We start from the raw sequence: 17,499 nt of genomic DNA on the forward strand, positions 1-17,499 counted from the left end.
AGGAACCGAGCAGCTCTCCGCAAATTTTCGAAATGTGTTGGATGCAGTAGGGACGCAAGCAAAGCATCTATGCCTGCACCGCTTTGGGTGGTTTTTAGTGTCCTTCCCTAACACGTTGTCGATACAGACTCTGAAAAGCTCGGTGCCTCATGGATACTTCTGCAAGTCAATTCAGTGATAGATAAGTGGAAGGCAGGTGTGCTTCGGTTGCTTTGGTGCGACAACGATTCAAGAAGGACACGAATACTGCGTTTTTCCGCTACCCACTCGATGACAGGTAAGTCAGTTCCTATTCCATTCTGCCGCTTAGCATAGCATAGCGCCACACCTGTGGCATACGCAGCATTTTGGCAGGTAAAAATTTTGGTTTTCATTTTCCTGATCCCTATTTTTCTTGTTCAGGTATAAGCACTCAACCGATATCTGCTTGAGAATAGCATCTGCATGGATACAGTAGAATGGATAAGCCACTCAGAGTGATTGGAGCATCATCTTTCGGCATAGCAGCCGCCACAAGTTCCTTTCTGGCGGGCCAACCAGGCGCCTACAGAAGCAGCAAAGGGATATGGACATGTTCTCTGTCATGCCGGATCTCTGAATGTGTGTGCCTGTGCAGCCAATATACTGTTGTTCTACTGTAAAATCTTCCACGTGAGACATCAGCATCAGTGAATGCAAAGTTGCTTCGGCATATCATTCGAACTTAAGAAACAATGTTCATATCACGTTCGTGTTTTGCACAGCTAAAACAGGCTGCAGTTTGTGATTTGGAAATATCTATCCGGAAAAATAAAGCAGTTTGTGTAACAGAAACAGCCAACGCTTCCGCATTTTGTTATTTATTTCACTCGACGCGAACGAAAATGCAGAACCGTCAAAATGGGGGAGAGGGTAGAGAACAGATGAGAGAGGGAAAGGGGAAAGGCACCGCCAGCGTCACAGGTCACCCATGGAGACAGAAAAAAGCAAAGCAAAATAGCTACTCAACCGTCGTCCAACGATTGGCCCAACGCTAGAGGTCACGTGAGTTTTTCCCGACAATAGAAATATACTACACGTTCACCCCTTGGTGTGGCTCTTCTGTCGCTGGCGCAGCTGAACTAAGTATCCCTAACTGGCTGCGCGATATATGTGTAAATATTTGGATGCTCATTGGTCTCCGAGAACTGGCGTCAGTCTTCTTTCGCGCTGATTGGGCGAGAGTCATTTGACTGAGGCGCGAGGATCCAAACGGTTGGTCGAACGGACTACAACCGTTGTGCTCGCAGACGCTAGCGGGTAGTTTCGAGGGTTCTGAGTGCTTCAGATTTAGATTGTGGAGAACAGTTATTGTGAAAACGGAACTGCGCATCCAGCTGATCGTCACAACAGCGGAAAGACGAACATGACAGGGAATCCCTGCACCTCAAAAGGAAGCAGAAATCGTGAGGAAGTCGCACTTCTTCGAATGTCCCTCAGGTCAATGGTAAGACAAGTTTGGTTACTTCTTCTTACCGAAGGAAGTAAAGCAGGTTTATCGTGTGAAGTGTATTACGTACAACGTTTACGAGTCATTCTGTACGTTAGAGGCGTTTCATAGTGCAGCGCGTTGGCGTAACTTGGGCGTTTCGGATATGCCGCTAATTAAATTATATGTGTGGACATGCTATAGTTGCCCCTCATGCATTGTCGGATCCGTCCATTCACTGTGATCTACGAACGTTTTTGACGAGTGTGCTTTGGTGTTCAAATACGAAATCAACATCGATTGCCTATTCATAACAGTGATTTTCGTTCGGAGTTACGTATCATCAATAAATTGTTGTTATTGTATTTTTTAGCGCTCCCGCAGCCTTCGGCAACAGCGACACACCTGGCCCAGCTGTTTTCGAAAACTGTACACCTTTACATAATGGGTCTGCGAACTGCGATTGGCTTTTGAACTGCTCTTCGGTGTCGAAGCACCTGAAGCTCCAGTGAAGCCTGTTACAAGACGTGAAAAGCACTTCCAGTGGAACCCCGTGATCTTACCTGCTGTTGCTTCCAGCCTTGCCACAGCTGTTGCGGTGGCAAGGGTGATTCCCTCTCCCCAATAATGCTATGTGGCGCTTGCAGCAGCAGGGTGTGGGAGATTTCCTGCGTACGTCAAAGGAACCCCAGGTGGTCGAAATTATCCGCACTCCTACCCTGCGGCACGTGCAGCATGCCGCCACACAAATTGGCTGACTGACCTAACGTGTAAATCTACTGCCAATTTGAAGTTGCCTGTTGTTTTTGGCACGCAGCATCTCGAACAACAACAACAGATATATTATGACGATGAAGTGGGGAGGTTTGCCACTCTAGGAGTGGAACGCGAGGCATCTTGAACCGCAGTAGAAACTGTGCTATTCACAGGTCAGGGTAGCAGTTCCGTTCACAAGAACAATAATTCACTTGGAGCTAGTCGCCCTAGCAATTGGAGTCGTTGCCGGTAATCGTTGCGGACGAACCTGAATCGGGCTTTGCTATATGCTGAAAAATGCATATGTGTAAGATAATCAACGTCTGTATCCCTAACGCTACGTTTTCGCCCGCCAGGTGAAGATACCTGCATGATATTGGAGGCTGTGAAATATCCGATATAGCTCACTCGGGGATCACTCGAAAGACCATTCGGTGTCCACATGGAAAAGAAGCTGACTGAACATGTGCTCGTACGTCTTGACTCGTAGCTAGTTGATTGGTAGAGTTCGAACTCTGGAGACTGATATGTTTATTAGTGAGTCCTGCTAGGAATTTATATACACAAATATATCTCTTTCGGTTTTATGTGATACTGTTAACAAAATGAACGTAACAACTTCAATATAGGCCGATTTCCCCACCAACAGTACCCCGAAAATATCAAACGTTATGTTATATGCACATGATCGGCGGAAAAGACCACGAGCATCGCAAGAACTGGCGGCGGACTTCGTCCTTCCGGTTTCGTCTTGTATACTGTCACAGTGAACCTAGCTTGACCTCCGTTGGTTCCTTTCATCTGCATTTTCAATACAATTTATTAGGGAAATAAGCTTGCTTTTCTCGTATAGCAAAGCTTGTAGAGTTATTTTGCCGAGCTCTGCTCGCACTTAGGGCGCGGTTTCACCAACCCAGGTGAACATTTGTACCGAGATCAGCTGTCCCTCCACTTGAATTTAACCCCTAACTCTGCTTCACTAAGGGTAGTTATTGTCATTGAAACATTCATTGTGTCACTAACTAACATTGCTAAATAGAGCTGAGTGCTAACTGCAAGTTTCAGCGAGCTTTCATCTTGGTTCAAAGTTAACGGGCGTTGGTGAAATCGGGCCATAAACATTACCCCTGTTCTCATGGGCGTACCGAGAGGGGGCAAGAAGGGGCCGTGCCTTCCCCCCCTCCCTACCAGGAGGTTCAAAGTCACTTCTGAAAATTGTGATGTTTTTGTTTGTGATTTTCCTAAGGTGTCATAATAATAAGAACCTCAGAACACCCCAACAATCTATATAGCGTGTCTCTATCTGTCTCTAGGAAAAGAGGTGAGGGTGTCGCCCCTCCCCTCCCACAGAAACACTTTGGGGTCCCTCGACGACACCATTCCCACCGTAACGTCGCGTCGGGCGTCACCGTGTGGGAGCTGGGCATTAGTCCGGGACAGCGCCCATAGAACTGAATTCTGCTGGTGCTGGCGTGTGTCCGTAGCAGGGGGACTACGTCGTTGTCCACAGACTGTCACAAGAGTAACGGGCTAACCTTCCATTACGGGCAACAGACACAGACAAGAAGAAACGTTGGTGGATCAAGTTTACAGAATGAAATCATACGTGACGTAAGCTAGGTGTGGACTATATTTTGCCGTCTCTGGGGAGTCCAGCTGAGTCGAGACACCCACAAGTGAACAACGGGGCTCAGGTCTACTCTTCTGTGACTTTTGAGACAAACTTGTTCTTGTGCGCCGCCCCGACTGTTCCTCTGACTTCCTCTGTCTGTACCTTTTACACAGCAAAAGATTATGTTATGACTCGTAAGATATTACAGACATGTGCGAAATGAAGATGAGGCTTTCTTGCATTTAAGTAATTAAAAAAAGTACTGAAGAGAGTGGCTAACAAAAAAAAAATATAGAAAAAATCGTTCCATGCAGTTAGCGTTTCCATGAAATCTTCCCATTTTACAAACACCGGAAACTAAGACCGGATGCGACTAAGGTAGGTTTTTGCAATTTGCAAGTGCTAATTGTCGTTAAATAGTTGAAATGGCAAGGTACATTTGCATCGTACATCACACATTCTTCCGTGAGGTACATTGTTAATTAGACTGCTTTGAACGACACCTATTTGTATTCTTACTAAGTAGCGCAACATAATTATGCCCTTCCAGTGAACCACTGCAATCTTTCCTGTCGGGTTTGGTACGTGGCCCCTACAAGCGCAGAAGAAATTGCGCCGTTCACCCGCTTGGATAGCACCGCCGTTCTCAAGAACAGCTAAATGTACTTCAAGCTAGTCGTCCTAGCAATTTGCGTCGTCGCCTACTATCCGTCGTCGTCACTGTCGCCGTCGTCGTCGTCGTCGTCGCCGTCTTCATCGCCGTCGCCGTCTTCATCGCCGTTGCCGTCTTCATCGCCGTCGCAGTCTTCGTCGCCGTCTTCGTCGCCGTCGTCGTCTGAAGGTCCTAGTGGGAATCTGGACGTATGGGAGGTAACAAACTTCTATGTTCATAACGCGACTGTTTCGCACGCCACAAGAAGGTAACTGCATTATATTGGAAACTGTGAAAGATACGATACGGCTCACTCGAGGATCGCTCGGTGAACCATCCGGTACCCATAGGAAAAAGTATAGTTGCCTGAACAGAGTCTGCGCTCGTATGTATTGACTCGTTGCTGCTTCCGAGTGAGAAGTCTACAGAGTGCAAAATCTAAGTGCTAGATCATCCTGCTAAGAACTTAGCAAAATTATCTTTATTTCGTTTCTATACAATCACATAATGTCTACGAAATAACGTATTAACTTCAATATAGGCCGATCTCCCCCCCCCCCCAAAAAAAAAAGAAATACACCCCGAAAGACCGCCAGTATCGCAAATTGGCGACAGACGTCACCATCCTGGGTTTGCATTATATACTGTCTTACTGAATCTAACTTGACCTCTGTTGCTTCCTTTTATCAGCGATGTCAATAGCATTTAGTAGGGTAATAAGCTTGACTTTCTCGGGTAGTAAAACTTCCATTCCGTGACCTGTGTGCCGTTCTCTACGGTACCAGGGAATCTGGTACTGTCTAGTTAACATGGACTTTCGCGATACGCCAATAAATGCTGTGATGATTATTTGTGTCCTCCATGTCTTACAAAGCGCATATCTCTGGAGTGCGCTATTCAACTTCGTTGAACAAAACTTGTGTACCAAGGGTGGTTCCACAATGCGTCCACGCTCCCTCTTTCCAGACGTATAACCAGTCTAATGTCTTCTTCTTACTGAAACGCACATACCAAGAGCCGGGAGGACCTAGTAATTGCAGGTACTCAAGCGTTATCCGCAGACATGATGGAAACCACAGCCTTCTACAATATATGGGAAGTTATAACCAAACGCAAAAAAAATAGTAAGTAAGGTTTCTTTATTCACTTGAGACTTCGTAGTACGCTTCAACTCACCTGTCCGAATTGCAGTACCAACTACACAGTGTATGTAACTGCTACAGCAGAAAGCGCGCATGACGGCGCGCCGAAGAATCTTATGGGAGTTTCGTTCTTTGGATACACGAACCCACGTAAGTACGCAGAAATCACTGGGAGGAAACGTGCTATCCATACGCCGATGCGCAGGTCTCAGCTCACATATATGCATACACGAACAGTTATACACACTATATATATAAACAGTATATATGTAGTAGACTGACATACACAGTTTATGCAGTAATACGTGGAACCACGGATCATTGTTATTTCAAGACAAGGTAGCATTACTGCCAGTTGCGTATTTTTTGCGAAGTACAGAAGAGTAGTGTATACTACTCTTTGGGTGGCTTTTTGGTCGAGCCACCTTGTTGGTCTGATCCCAGACGTTAAAGAAGCTCGTATGTGTTTTGTGTAACGAGTTGATACAGTTGAAGGCGTTTCCTTAGGATTTTCTGAGCCTTATTTCTTCCAATATGCAGGCATTGTATTCAAGCTTGTATATGATGATGGAAATGGCTGTTCACTTCTCCAAGTAATACACGATAATCGAACTGGTGTCGCGGAGGACCAAAGGTTAGTTGGAGGTAAGTCTCACGGAAGAACAGTAATATTCAGTCTAGTGTGCACCATCGAGACCAACCTCAGGGTCCAAAGTAAAATGTGCAACAACTTTAGCAACAACACGTTCTCAGGTTTAAGAGTAGGTACCTTACCGATATATTTTACAACCAGATTGAACTTGGGAAAATCGCTTTTAAGTAAGGAACTCTCTGGTACTTTCGTTCTTCGTTAAGGAATGAAAGACATTAGGGAGTTTTAGTTGGCCACTTCTGCTCCTCCGATAACTTTCCGACTCAGCTTTCCGCAAAGTGCGCATGCTTATACTGAGTCGGAGATCTCTATCGGCTACGAAAAATATAGGAATCCCACTCATTCCGAATTTATCGGACTTCTTTCGTGCGAGTTTTCGTGCTCCCACTCAGCTGGAGCATGCGCAAAGCATTCGCTTACAAACAAGATGGCTGACAACAACAGAAACAATATCGTTCGCTTGCGACGTGCACTGCGAACGATTTTCGTCTGCAACTTTCTTGAAATCATGGCTGGGCGACAACCACGGGTACAGTAGCGGATGTTCTGAAGAAAGGACAGTGGACTGTTGACGAGGCGTAGTGTGTGTACTTCACACCTTGTGTGTCTTCCCCCGTCTGGACGCCTAAGCCTAAGTGATGTGCATTGTTTCGCAGACTATTTGTGACAAAAAGCTGTTGCCGGCGCATAAATGCGCAGAGAAACATTTAGCAACATTACGTGTTCCACAGCCGTCAATACAAATGCTTGTAACACGCGTTTCATACGCATAATGTAACTGGATACTAGTAAACGAAGTTAAGATTTTTGCGAACAGATGGCGTCCCGCTTGATTTTCCGTATCTGTGGGTCGTTCTCGGTGACTCTTCGTCGGCAAACTAAAACTGCGGACAAGCGCTTTACGAATCATTCCCACCGACTTGTGAGTCGTATCTGTTTTTCGGAGATCGTATCGATCGGCGTGTTATCGTAGTGGGAACTAAACTCCCTATTCATCTGGACACCCGGGCATTGTCTTCTTCACAACCGACAGTCCAGTGGCGCTAGGATTGCAGCGTTATGTCTGTGCGTAGCTAACTATAACTGATGCTCCAATGTCGCTTTCATAGCGACAGCTGTTAAGAGTTGTGGGAGCCTATTCCCACTCTCGGGGGCAAAGCCCGTTCATTCGACTCCCGTGGAAAGCGAGGCACAAATGCAACTACAAGATATACTTAACAACCGCTGCTTTAATGACTCACATGTTACAGTCTGTTCCTGCGCGCTTCCAGGTCCACAGTCTTAAAGTTCGAAAGGAGACATTTTTCTGAGTCTAGAACCGAAATTTTACTTTCGTCGCGCGAGCGGATTTCTCGGGAGCGAATTTAAACGGAGCGGCGAAGGGAGGACAGCTGGCGCCGCGCCGTGACGAGCTGCCGAGCGGAGACACAACGGGTAACTTGACGCGACCACGGCCGGCTCAGCAACACGTCAGCGTGATGTGTTGCCGAGCCGAGGAATCCCGCCAGGAGCATGCGCCGTAGGATCCCGCGTATGCGTTCATCGGGAGTGGAAATCTCCATGACAGCAGCTTTCGCGCGATCGGCAGATTTCGGCAGTGGCGGCAGGGCGGCAGCCACAGCGCGAGCTCGCGGCATTACTTGCCATTGTGCAACAGCGGTGACGTAACGGGGAACCGAAGAGCGGTCCGTACAGTTACACCATCGGCAGGGAAATATGTGCGGGAGAGGAGGAACGCGGAAGAGACATTTCCAGCGCGCGCTCCTCGCAGAGTGGAGCGATTTCGTCCGGAAAAATTTGTGGCATATTAGTTTCTCTGCGGGAAGAACAGTTTCCATCGAAAAAAAGTATGGGCGTTCGGGAAATTTCATAGTCCCTTTAAGGTCCGTTACCGTGTGCTTCCACGTCCACACTGCGTCAAAACCCTTCGTCGTCCTCCTTTTTACCACCTGTCTCTAACTTCCTCATCGTCCTCCAACCTCCCAACTTCTTCGTCCTCTTTTTCCCCACACTTCCCCCCTCTTGTGGTAACTACCACGAACACTCAAAATTCAAAAGTTCACGAACGAACAAACAATAGTTCAAAAATCTTCCAACATGTCAATTATGATGTCTTCCGGGGGATCTGCCCGCTGAGGAGCCTCCCGCAGCAGTTCGGGGCGTAGGCGTCGCAGGGTCGCTAGCGCTGCTGATACGTCTCCGGCGGTACGGGCGGCGTCGACCCTGGTCCTGTGTAGCAGACCTCGACGATGAGTCGCCCTGTGTATTTCTGGGACGTTGCACATAGGGCACAGCAGTCTTTGTTCTTCCTCGGACAGGGGAATCGGTGGATCGCGGGGGTGACGGTCGGACAACGCCAGTCCCAAAAAAGGTGTAGGTACCGAAGCAGGATCTTCACCCCGGAGGGGGCGTGACTGCGACGACCATCTGGAGCGAGCCACCCATCCAACAGGGCGGTCTTCCGCCACCACCGTCCAGGTGGCCACTGAGCGAAGAGCAGGTCGTGACGGCGAACGATATCGTGCCGGTGGTCCGCTTGATCCCGGGCGGCCTTGGGTAAAATGGAAGTCCCGGGCGCCGCGTTGTCTCGTACGGGGAGGCATCGTAGTCTGCCAGGGAAGAAAAGGGGAATCCGGTGAGAAAGCAATTTCAAACCGTGAGAACCTGAAAAGGCTCTCCCCCAGAAGATTACAGCTGAAGACTGCGAAACAGAAATCACACCAAAGAAAGACCAACTATACAAGAGCACTAGGATTTAGCGACTAGGATAGTGGCAGCTACGTGCGCCTCCTGCGGGGACGCAAACTGTAGCGACTGGGAGCTGGTCCGGAAGCGGAATCCTGGACCAGGTCCTGGGGAGGAGACGGTTGATGATCGGTCTCCTCTCCGTCGGGGTCTCGAAGGTGGTAAGCTTTCAGATCCGAGATGTCTACTGGCCCAGTTTCCTCGCCGGTGTCGCAGCGACGAAGCCTGTAAGTGAGGCCGGAGGAGCACGCACTTACCTCGAAGGGGCCGTCCCACCTATCTGCGAGCGAAGCTGCAAAGCCGCGTGACGCATCACTAAGCGGGTGAGTCCGTCGAAGGACAAGGTCACCGACGCTGTAGGTGAGATTCCGTCGTCCACGGTTGTGCTGGCAAGCCTGGTCCAACCTTGCGACGTCCAAGTTCTCCCGAGCCGTCCGAGCTGCGACGTCCAGTCGGCTCTGGAGGTCCTCAGCGTACCTTGAATAAGGAGGCTGGGTACTGCCATCCCGGAGGCCCAGAGCATTCTCTACTGGAAAAGGAGCCTCTCGTCCCAAGTTCAGGGACGCCGGGGTGAAGCCTGTAGATCTGTTGACCGTTGTCGGTGTAGCGAACGCCAGCTCAGTCAGGCGAAGATCCCAATCACAGTGGTGCTGACTAGTAAAAGCAACCAACATCATCTTCAGGTTCCGATTAACACGTTCGGTAATATTAGCCTGAGGGTGATACGGGGAAGTCTTCTTGTTCTGAATGCCTAAGACAGCGCAAGAATCTGAGAACACCTTACTTGTAAAGTAGGTTGCGTTGTCAGTGATCAGCTGAGCGGGAAACCCGAACCGGCAAAAGGTGTCGAGTAGTCGTTCCCATACTCTTTGGGAAGTCAGCGTCCTGAGAGGAAACAGCTCAACCCACTTTGTGAAGTGATCAGTAACCACAAACAGGTACTGGTTACCTCTAGGACTACGAGGAAAAGTTGCTATCTGCCAGGGCCTATTGCTCTGAACCGGCTGTAAGCGCCCGGGGGGTAAACCACCACGAGGTTTTGCTCTCTGACATATCGGACAAGTACGAACATACTTAGTTACGTCCTGCCTCATTCCTGGCCATGTCGCAACACGACATAACGTTTCATAAGTTTTCCTGCCACTGCTGTGACCTGCTAAGGCCGAGTCATGAAAGTAACGTATGAAAGACTTACGCAGCTTCCGCGGCACTACGACTCTGAATGGGGATGTACCGTCATCGTCATCCGCCTGGGGTATGTACCTGAACAGGATGCCATCCTCGCCCAGCAGATAGGAGTCGTGCCGTCCGTCAGACGTTCCGGTGTCTGCCGAGACCTGCTCAGCTAACCATTGAGACACCCGCTGACAAAGGCCGTCCGCTCTCTGAGCGTCTAGGAGCTGCTCTCTGCTCACGACCGTGCCCCAGGACGAGGATCCGTCCCGTGCCACTTGTGCTGCTGCCAGGAGTTGAGAAGGCGCCTCGGTGCCTACCTCTTCCCCCTCCGGTAGAGGCGCACGGGATAGTGCGTCCGCTACCACGTTCGTGGAGCCCCGCCTGTACTCCACGTTGAAGGAGTAGCCTTGTAGCTTCAGGGCCCACCTGGCAAGACGTCCAGCTGGGTTGTGGAGCCGCTGCAGCCATGAGAGTTCCTGGTGGTCAGTCTGGACGGTGAAAGTGCTGCCATCTAGGTAGAGATCAAACTTCCTGAGAGCGAAGATGATCGCCAAGCACTCCTTTTCCGTGACGGAATAGTTCCGCTCTGCCGGATTCAGCGTGCGACTTGCAAAAGCCACTGGACAGAGAATAGCGTCATGTTCCTGCAAGAGAACTGCGCCAACACCATAATCGCTAGCATCTCTTTGCACAACAAACGGTTTATTTAGGTCGGGCAAATATAGCCTGGCCGTATTAGCGATTGCATGAGATAGAGCTCGGAAGGATTGTTCCTGCTGTTCTCCCCAATGCCAGCGTGTGTCTTTGCGCAGCAACTGGTTAAGCGGCTGCGCTAACTGAGCACAATTAGGAATCAATTGCCGGTAAAAGCCAACCATACCTAGAAAACGCTGCAAGGCTTTTACGTTACCGGGAACCGGAAGCTCCATGATTGCCTTTAGCTTGTCATCGCTAGGACTGATGGTGCCTCCGTCCACCACGAAGCCGAGAAGGCTGATCCTAGGCGATGCCAGCTGTACCTTGCGGGGGTTAATGATTAGCCCCGCCTGTTTCATCCTTGCAAGGACGATTGACAGGTGTTCCAAGTGTTCCTGAAAATTTCTGGAAAACACTACGACATCATCCATGTACGCCATCGCGAAATTGTACTTCGCATCTCCTAATACGGTGTCCATCAACCGCTTGAAACTGGCTGGTGAGTTAGACAGACCGAAAGGCATCCGTACGAACTCGAAGAGACCCCTATGACAGGTAAAGGCTGTCTTCGGGACATCCTCCGGGGCAACTTGGATCTGCAAGAACCCTCTGCTACAATCAAGCGTTGAAAAGACCGCAGCGTTGCCCAGGGAATACATGATTGATTCGATGGACGGGAAGGGATAGGAGTCCCTTACAGTTACTGCGTTAAGTCGACGATAGTCGACGCATAACCTTGCCGTACCATCACGTTTCGGAGCCAGGACGACAGGAAACGCCCAAGGGCTCTGGGATCTCTGAACTGCACCGGTTTGGAGCATTTCTTCTAGAGCAGCGTCTAGCAAAGCACGCTTATGTACGCTCAAAGGTCTTGGATTACAACGCCAGTGCCTAGCGTTACCCGCGTCTATGCTATGCTGTAACAGAGACGTCTTACCGGGTTTTTCCGTAAAGATACCGTCGTACTGCCGCAGTACTTGTTGAAGCTGACGGCGCTCCTCCTCAGGACCATGGAATGACCCCAAGACAGTCGGGAGTGCAGACGGTTCGGTGGAGACTGCTGCAGCTTGCTGTGCCGCGCAATCGTCCGCTGCCGTGGCGAAGGGCGAGCCGTGGTATACGTATCCTCCATTGGGCAGGTCCAGCGCCAACTTGTGCCGGATGATGAAATCCCTGCCCAGGATGACGGGCACTCCCAGGCCCGGAAGGTGGACGAAGCGCTGCTTTCGCCGTCTCCCATCGAAATGGAGCCAGGGCACAACTGCAGATTGTGCTGGAATGACGTCATTGGAAGCAAGACGGAGGGTGACCTCAGTAGTCTGCAGAACTACTTGTCTTTGCAGGCAGTGCTCGTAAACACAGTCGCCGATGAGAGAGAGTGTAGCTCCCGTATCGATAAGGGCGATGTAATTTCTGCCCAAAATGCGAACTGCGACACTTGGTTCTCTGTCCTGAATGCCATTCCGAACAGAGAGAGCAAAAGGAGCTAATGCGTCTCCTTTGGTTGTCTTGCTGCTTGCAGAGCCAGCTTTTGCATGATCAAGGCCGCTGCTAGCGACCGTTCGTTCGCTCTCTCGGCAGATAGCCGACGTCGTTAAGCGAGCGTTCATGGACATCGGCTGCGGCCGTTTCCCGTTGGCATATTACGGGTATTCGGCCCTCGGTGCGGACAGTCCTGATTGAAATGTTCGGGGCTGCCGCAATTCCAACAACCGGCGGACCTTTGCGGCTGCGGGCGCGGTAGACGCTGCCGTTCCCGCTGCCTGTCCGTAGTTTCGCCAGCTGTGTTCCCGGGTTGACCACGATAATTAGGCAGGACGGGTCTGTCATGGCTCGTTCCTGCGGGGATCGCCCTCTGTCTATGACGGAAGGGATCAATTGCTCGGCGGGATGGCTCCGCATAAGGATTGCGGTGGTGCTCATCCTGTCCCACTGCAGGTAGGCGTTCGACCAAGGCTGCTCCCGCTGACCACGCACAGCGTGGTTCTAACGCCCATTCAGGCGGCGGCGGGGGCCGATATTCGAGTTCGGCTAGGAGGTCGCCCTGTATGGTACGAGCCTCCTGCGCCAACGCTTCTAGACTATCAAAGCGATGGGCTCGAAGGTAGGGCCGGAAGCGGGGGTGCACTGACGGATAGCCCATGCTACTCGCTGCTGCTCTGTTGCAGTTGGTTCTGCTCTGCTGTACAGCTCTTGCAGGGCCCGTACGAATTCTGCCAACGTCTCATCTGGATGCTGAGTACGTTTGTGCAGCTCCTCCAGGATACGATATTCGTAATCCGGGGGAAGGAATTCGTCCTGCAGTCCTGCAAGGACGTGAACCTCGACTGCAGTCGGAGCCAGCGGGCGGCGTCTCCTACCAAAGCAACCTGCAGGATGCGTAGGATCAAGACCTCGTCTGAGATTCCCATACCAGCCTGATAGGCGGTAAGGTCATCTAAGAAGTCTGCGACTGACTTTCTATCGGTATACCCTGAGAACGTAGGAACAGGGATTGTCATTCGGGCGGGCGCTTGTGCCTGCGGCGGCGAAACCAACCCGGCATCAAGGCGCCACGTCATCAACGAGCACAGCTCTGCCATACGTGACAGAAGCTCTGCCGTTGCTGTGGTGTCTGACTGTGGCACTGCAGGTACCGTAGTCGACGTACCTTGGGATGGAGGCACGGCAGGTGCCTTCACATCGTTGGCCGGTCCTCTCGGCTCCGTAGGCGCCGGGGCGACGTGTACCGGCCGCTCCTCCGAGTGGGACCGTTGGGGTACCGGAGCTCTTGCTCCACTCCGGAGGTTGTACCCGCGAGGCGGTGTACGGTCCATCAGCTCCACGGGTGAGGCACTGGGCACAACTAGAATACTCAAACAAAACGAGCAGCAAAAATGCTGCCCCAACAAAGCGAGATACAAAGAACAAAAAATGAAAGAACACGAAGTAATTGAAGTACCACAATCTGGCGGTATCACACTGAAACAAAACTTGACACACTAAAATGGAACGAAAAAAATAGAACGTGCCATGTCCTCCACGTCATCGAACGAACGAGCTCGGGCCCCACGTCTTGGCGCCATTTGTGGGAGCCTATTCCCAGTCTCGGGGGCAAAGCCCGTTCATTCGACTCCCGTGGAAAGCGAGGCACAAATGCAACAGCAAGATATACTTAACAACCGCTGCTTTAATGACTCACATGTTAGTCTGTTCCTGCTCGCTTCCAGGTCCACCGTCTTAAGGTCCGTTACCGTGTGCTTCCAGGTCCACACTGCGTCAAAACCCTTCGTCGTCCTCCTTTTTACCACCTGTCTCTAACTTCCTCGTCGTCCTCCAACCTCCCCACTTCTTCGTCCTCTTTTTCCCCACAGAGTTCAATTTCGTGAGTATCCTGTCTTGTATGTCGCATCGCCGAAAACCCAGTGAGAGGAAGCGAAGGAACGAAAAACGAGATAACAGATATTACGAGACATTTTACAGCGACAGCTGTTATATCGTTTCTCGTTGATCACTTGCAACCTCGATGTCTCCGACGGGATCGTGAACGGTGCCACCGCCATTCTAAAGCACACCGACTTTGACGAAGAGGGTTTACCTATGAGCGTGTGGCTTCACTTCGAAAAGACGCCACGGGGACATATACAGCTCGTCGCTGTCGCTCATTTAATGCCACTGTAACTTGCACAATATCTGCCAGTTCTTGTCTTGTTTTTTATTTCAGCGTAGCATTTTATGTAATGTGCAATCGTTCGTAACGTCACATTCCCCCACGTAAACAACGAGATTTGGCCGAGGCAGACCAACAATTAGGGACGACACAGACAAGTAAGCCTCAAACGCCCAGAAATTAACGAAATGCAAACAACTCAGGGAAATGAGGTGCTGACGCCAGGAATCGAACCTGGGTCTTCTGATTTCCGGTCAGATATGCTAACCGCTACACCACACCAGCATTGCTTACATTCCCCCATTTCCGTGCCGCTAATGTTTCGCTATACTACTGACGGCGCGTCGCTTTTATTATTTTTTTTCGCAGTCAACAACGTTACTGTAAGTTTCAGGCGGTAACAACACATCAACAAGTGCGTAATCAGGCCAAGTTGGTGCTTTTTAAGATTTGACAACCCAGCGTGAGAGAGATGGCTAGTGCTGCCTTTATTACAGATCGGAACTGTGAGTGAAATGTTATGGTCAAAGCAAACAGCACAGCATTGCGGAATGATCGACTGTTGAACATATGCTGGAGTTGCAGCATATGGAAAAAACACACGTGAGACGGAGTTGCTTTTAAAAATTCCTTGATGTGTCATTTCTTCCTAGCGTGTGAACTGTGGGCCACGAAGACCGCAGCGTCCACCATTAACGACGGGTCATCTTGTAAAGTGGAGTATTCGAAACGATGCACAAACATAAAAAATGAAGATACGCCGTACACGGAGACCTGCGAGGATCCACCTTCTTGAAAGTAATTTTATGATTTGCCTGTGGACGACAGATGTCATTTAAAGGCTCCGAAGGACGACCCAGCACCCATTGCTGGGTTTAACGTTGAAAATAAATACATAAATCTTTGAGACAAAGCGATCTCCCTGACCGTGATTTCCTCACGCTAATCAGAGAAGAGAAGGACCTTGTGACAAAATTACGCAGGAGGTGTGAACGGTAAGGCACTTGTTCTTTTATCTCGATGTCTTCAAGCATGCTTCAGCAGCCCATCACGAATGAACGTGTCACGAGCTGAAAGGTTTTGTATTTCCGTCGAATTGCTCGTTACGAATTCAGATAAGGGTATTGTACTAAGAATTGGTATTCTATACGAGGCCTATTGAGCAGCACAGCTGATGTACTCCAGGTTCACTGTGTACGTTGTAGCGTGCTCAATGGCGAATCTAAATCATCTCTTAGGCGCATACCGTCTGTTACGGCAATTTGGCTTTGTCAGCAAAAAGCTATATAATATTGGACGAAAACTCTGTTAGCATTGAAACGGGCGTAAGCATGACAGTGGGTGCCGTGCATAGCTAGGCGCAGTAGGGTGTCAAAGCAGGGTGCTCATAGCTAGTATTCAGGCACCATGGTGCAGTCCCAGGCTAAAATATGAAGTGGTACCATTTCAAGGTGGTTTATTGGACAGGCCCCACTTTGAATGTGGCACCCCTGGAAAGTGGAACCAGTTTAATGAAGGGTCCACTTGAAGTGGAACCAGTGGAATTGATCCTGTGGTCCCTTTTTCTAAATGGTCTTGAACCCGGCCACTTTGCAGCTAGGACCACTGAATGCATGGCCGAAAATAATGCGTAGAAATGCACATGCTGTTCAAGTAAATATCGCTTATTGTACTAAAAGCATGCACTAAGTAGTAAATAATAATCAATACATCTCTATGTACGTACTGCGTTGTAGTGTTGGGGTTACTGGCTACTGTAACAAGCTACTTTTGACTTCACTCGCTGCTTTTGAGCTCCAGTAACCTCTTGAGGAACTCGTTCATTTTTAGATAACTTTGTCAGAGTAACTAGGAAGAAGTTCAAAGTTCCTTTTGTTCGACACGTGCCGGCGCTTCTGACACCATTGTTGTTACACGGCGAACGTTACAAATTCTGTTTTGACTGTACATTACGAGGCTCAGGTGTCGCTCATCTTAGCAACGAGCAGAGTACTTATAATGACAGCGGGGATCGTGTAGTAGTGTCAAAACTTTGCACGGTCCTACCATGCATGACTACCATGCATTACTGAAAACAATGCGTAAAAATGCACACTTTGTTCAAGTAAAGATTGCCTATTGTACTAAAAGCGTACACTGAGCACGTCTCCGTGGCCACTCACTGTGTCTACAGGCATATGCCTGTGTTGACAGTGCGCAGCACTCACGGACCACATCGTGGCGTTTTGTTGACCGCCTCACATCTAGTACCTTCTCAGAGAAGATGACACCTCTGTTTTCCATGCAGGTCACGACATGTATTCCCCTCTTCTTCACCATATATACGTTCGGAATCTTTTCTTATCATGTTTCTGTTCAAGTTCCTCTTAAGTTTCTAAAACGAAACATCTAATTAATAGTAATCAGGGCATCACGGTCAGCACTCATATCTGCTAACATCAGCACAAGCACTATTGTCTAGCAAGTACGCTAACGTCATAAGAAAATGTTTTCGATATATTGTCTAACATGTGGCTGAAAGCGCAGTCTGCTCTGGTGTTGCACGCCAGGATCCCTGGTGCTCCACTGTTGCACATTATGCTGACTCGTCCATTCGATCCCATAAGGTGCTTGGTTCCTCAACCCACTCACAAGGCTACAAGATGTTTTGCTTGGGAACTTACTAGACTCACACCTCAAAGGTTGTCTACTGCAAAGGAATCCCAGCTGTTACCGGGGGGAGGGGCAAGAGCCGTCTTGCTATTCAAAAAAAAAAATAAAACAGGAAAAGGGGAAACGAAAAGAAAAGGAAGGAAAAAGAAAAAAGGGGAATCGAAACAGAGGAAGGAAAGATAAAAGAAAAACGGGGAATCGAAAAAAGGAAGGGAAGAAAGAAAGAGAAGAATAAACACTAGCACAACGTTACATGCCGTTCACGAGTCCTGAGACTCGGAGAAAACCGAGGAGAGCAGGAGGCTGTTAATTGTTGGCAA

At 49.5% G+C, this 17,499-nt stretch overlaps 1 protein-coding gene and 1 non-coding gene across 2 annotated transcripts; one reads left to right on the forward strand and one right to left on the reverse strand.

Annotated features, from left to right (window-relative positions):
• The first annotated feature begins 1,192 nt into the window (after positions 1 to 1,192).
• Positions 1,193 to 15,434, forward strand: LOC135393392 (uncharacterized). Its single transcript, XM_064623842.1, has 6 exons — positions 1,193 to 1,465; positions 4,366 to 4,685; positions 5,434 to 5,591; positions 5,659 to 5,759; positions 6,150 to 6,254; positions 15,181 to 15,434. Exons 2-6 carry the CDS (start codon positions 4,476 to 4,478, stop codon positions 15,321 to 15,323), a joined length of 717 nt encoding a protein of 238 aa, XP_064479912.1. The 5' UTR covers positions 1,193 to 1,465; positions 4,366 to 4,475; the 3' UTR covers positions 15,324 to 15,434.
• Positions 14,741 to 14,812, reverse strand: Trnas-gga (transfer RNA serine (anticodon GGA)). Its single transcript has one exon. It is a non-coding gene; the product is annotated as a tRNA-Ser (tRNA).
• Positions 15,435 to 17,499: the final 2,065 nt, after the last annotated feature.

The sequence above is a fragment of the Ornithodoros turicata genome, chromosome 4, assembly GCF_037126465.1.
Source record: "Ornithodoros turicata isolate Travis chromosome 4, ASM3712646v1, whole genome shotgun sequence".
Classification (NCBI taxonomy): domain Eukaryota; kingdom Metazoa; phylum Arthropoda; class Arachnida; order Ixodida; family Argasidae; genus Ornithodoros; species Ornithodoros turicata.

Bases quoted from the DNA above. Each gene is read 5' to 3' on its own strand.
- LOC135393392 (XM_064623842.1), top strand. From the start codon at position 4,476: ATGTACTTCAAGCTAGTCGTCCTAGCAATTTGCGTCGTCGCCTACTAT. The intron at 5,592-5,658 runs GTAAGTAAGGTT...TCCGAATTGCAG, and splicing joins AACCAAACGCAAAAAAAATA to TACCAACTACACAGTGTATG. The intron at 6,255-15,180 runs GTAAGTCTCACG...ATTTCTTCCTAG, and splicing joins GGACCAAAGGTTAGTTGGAG to CGTGTGAACTGTGGGCCACG.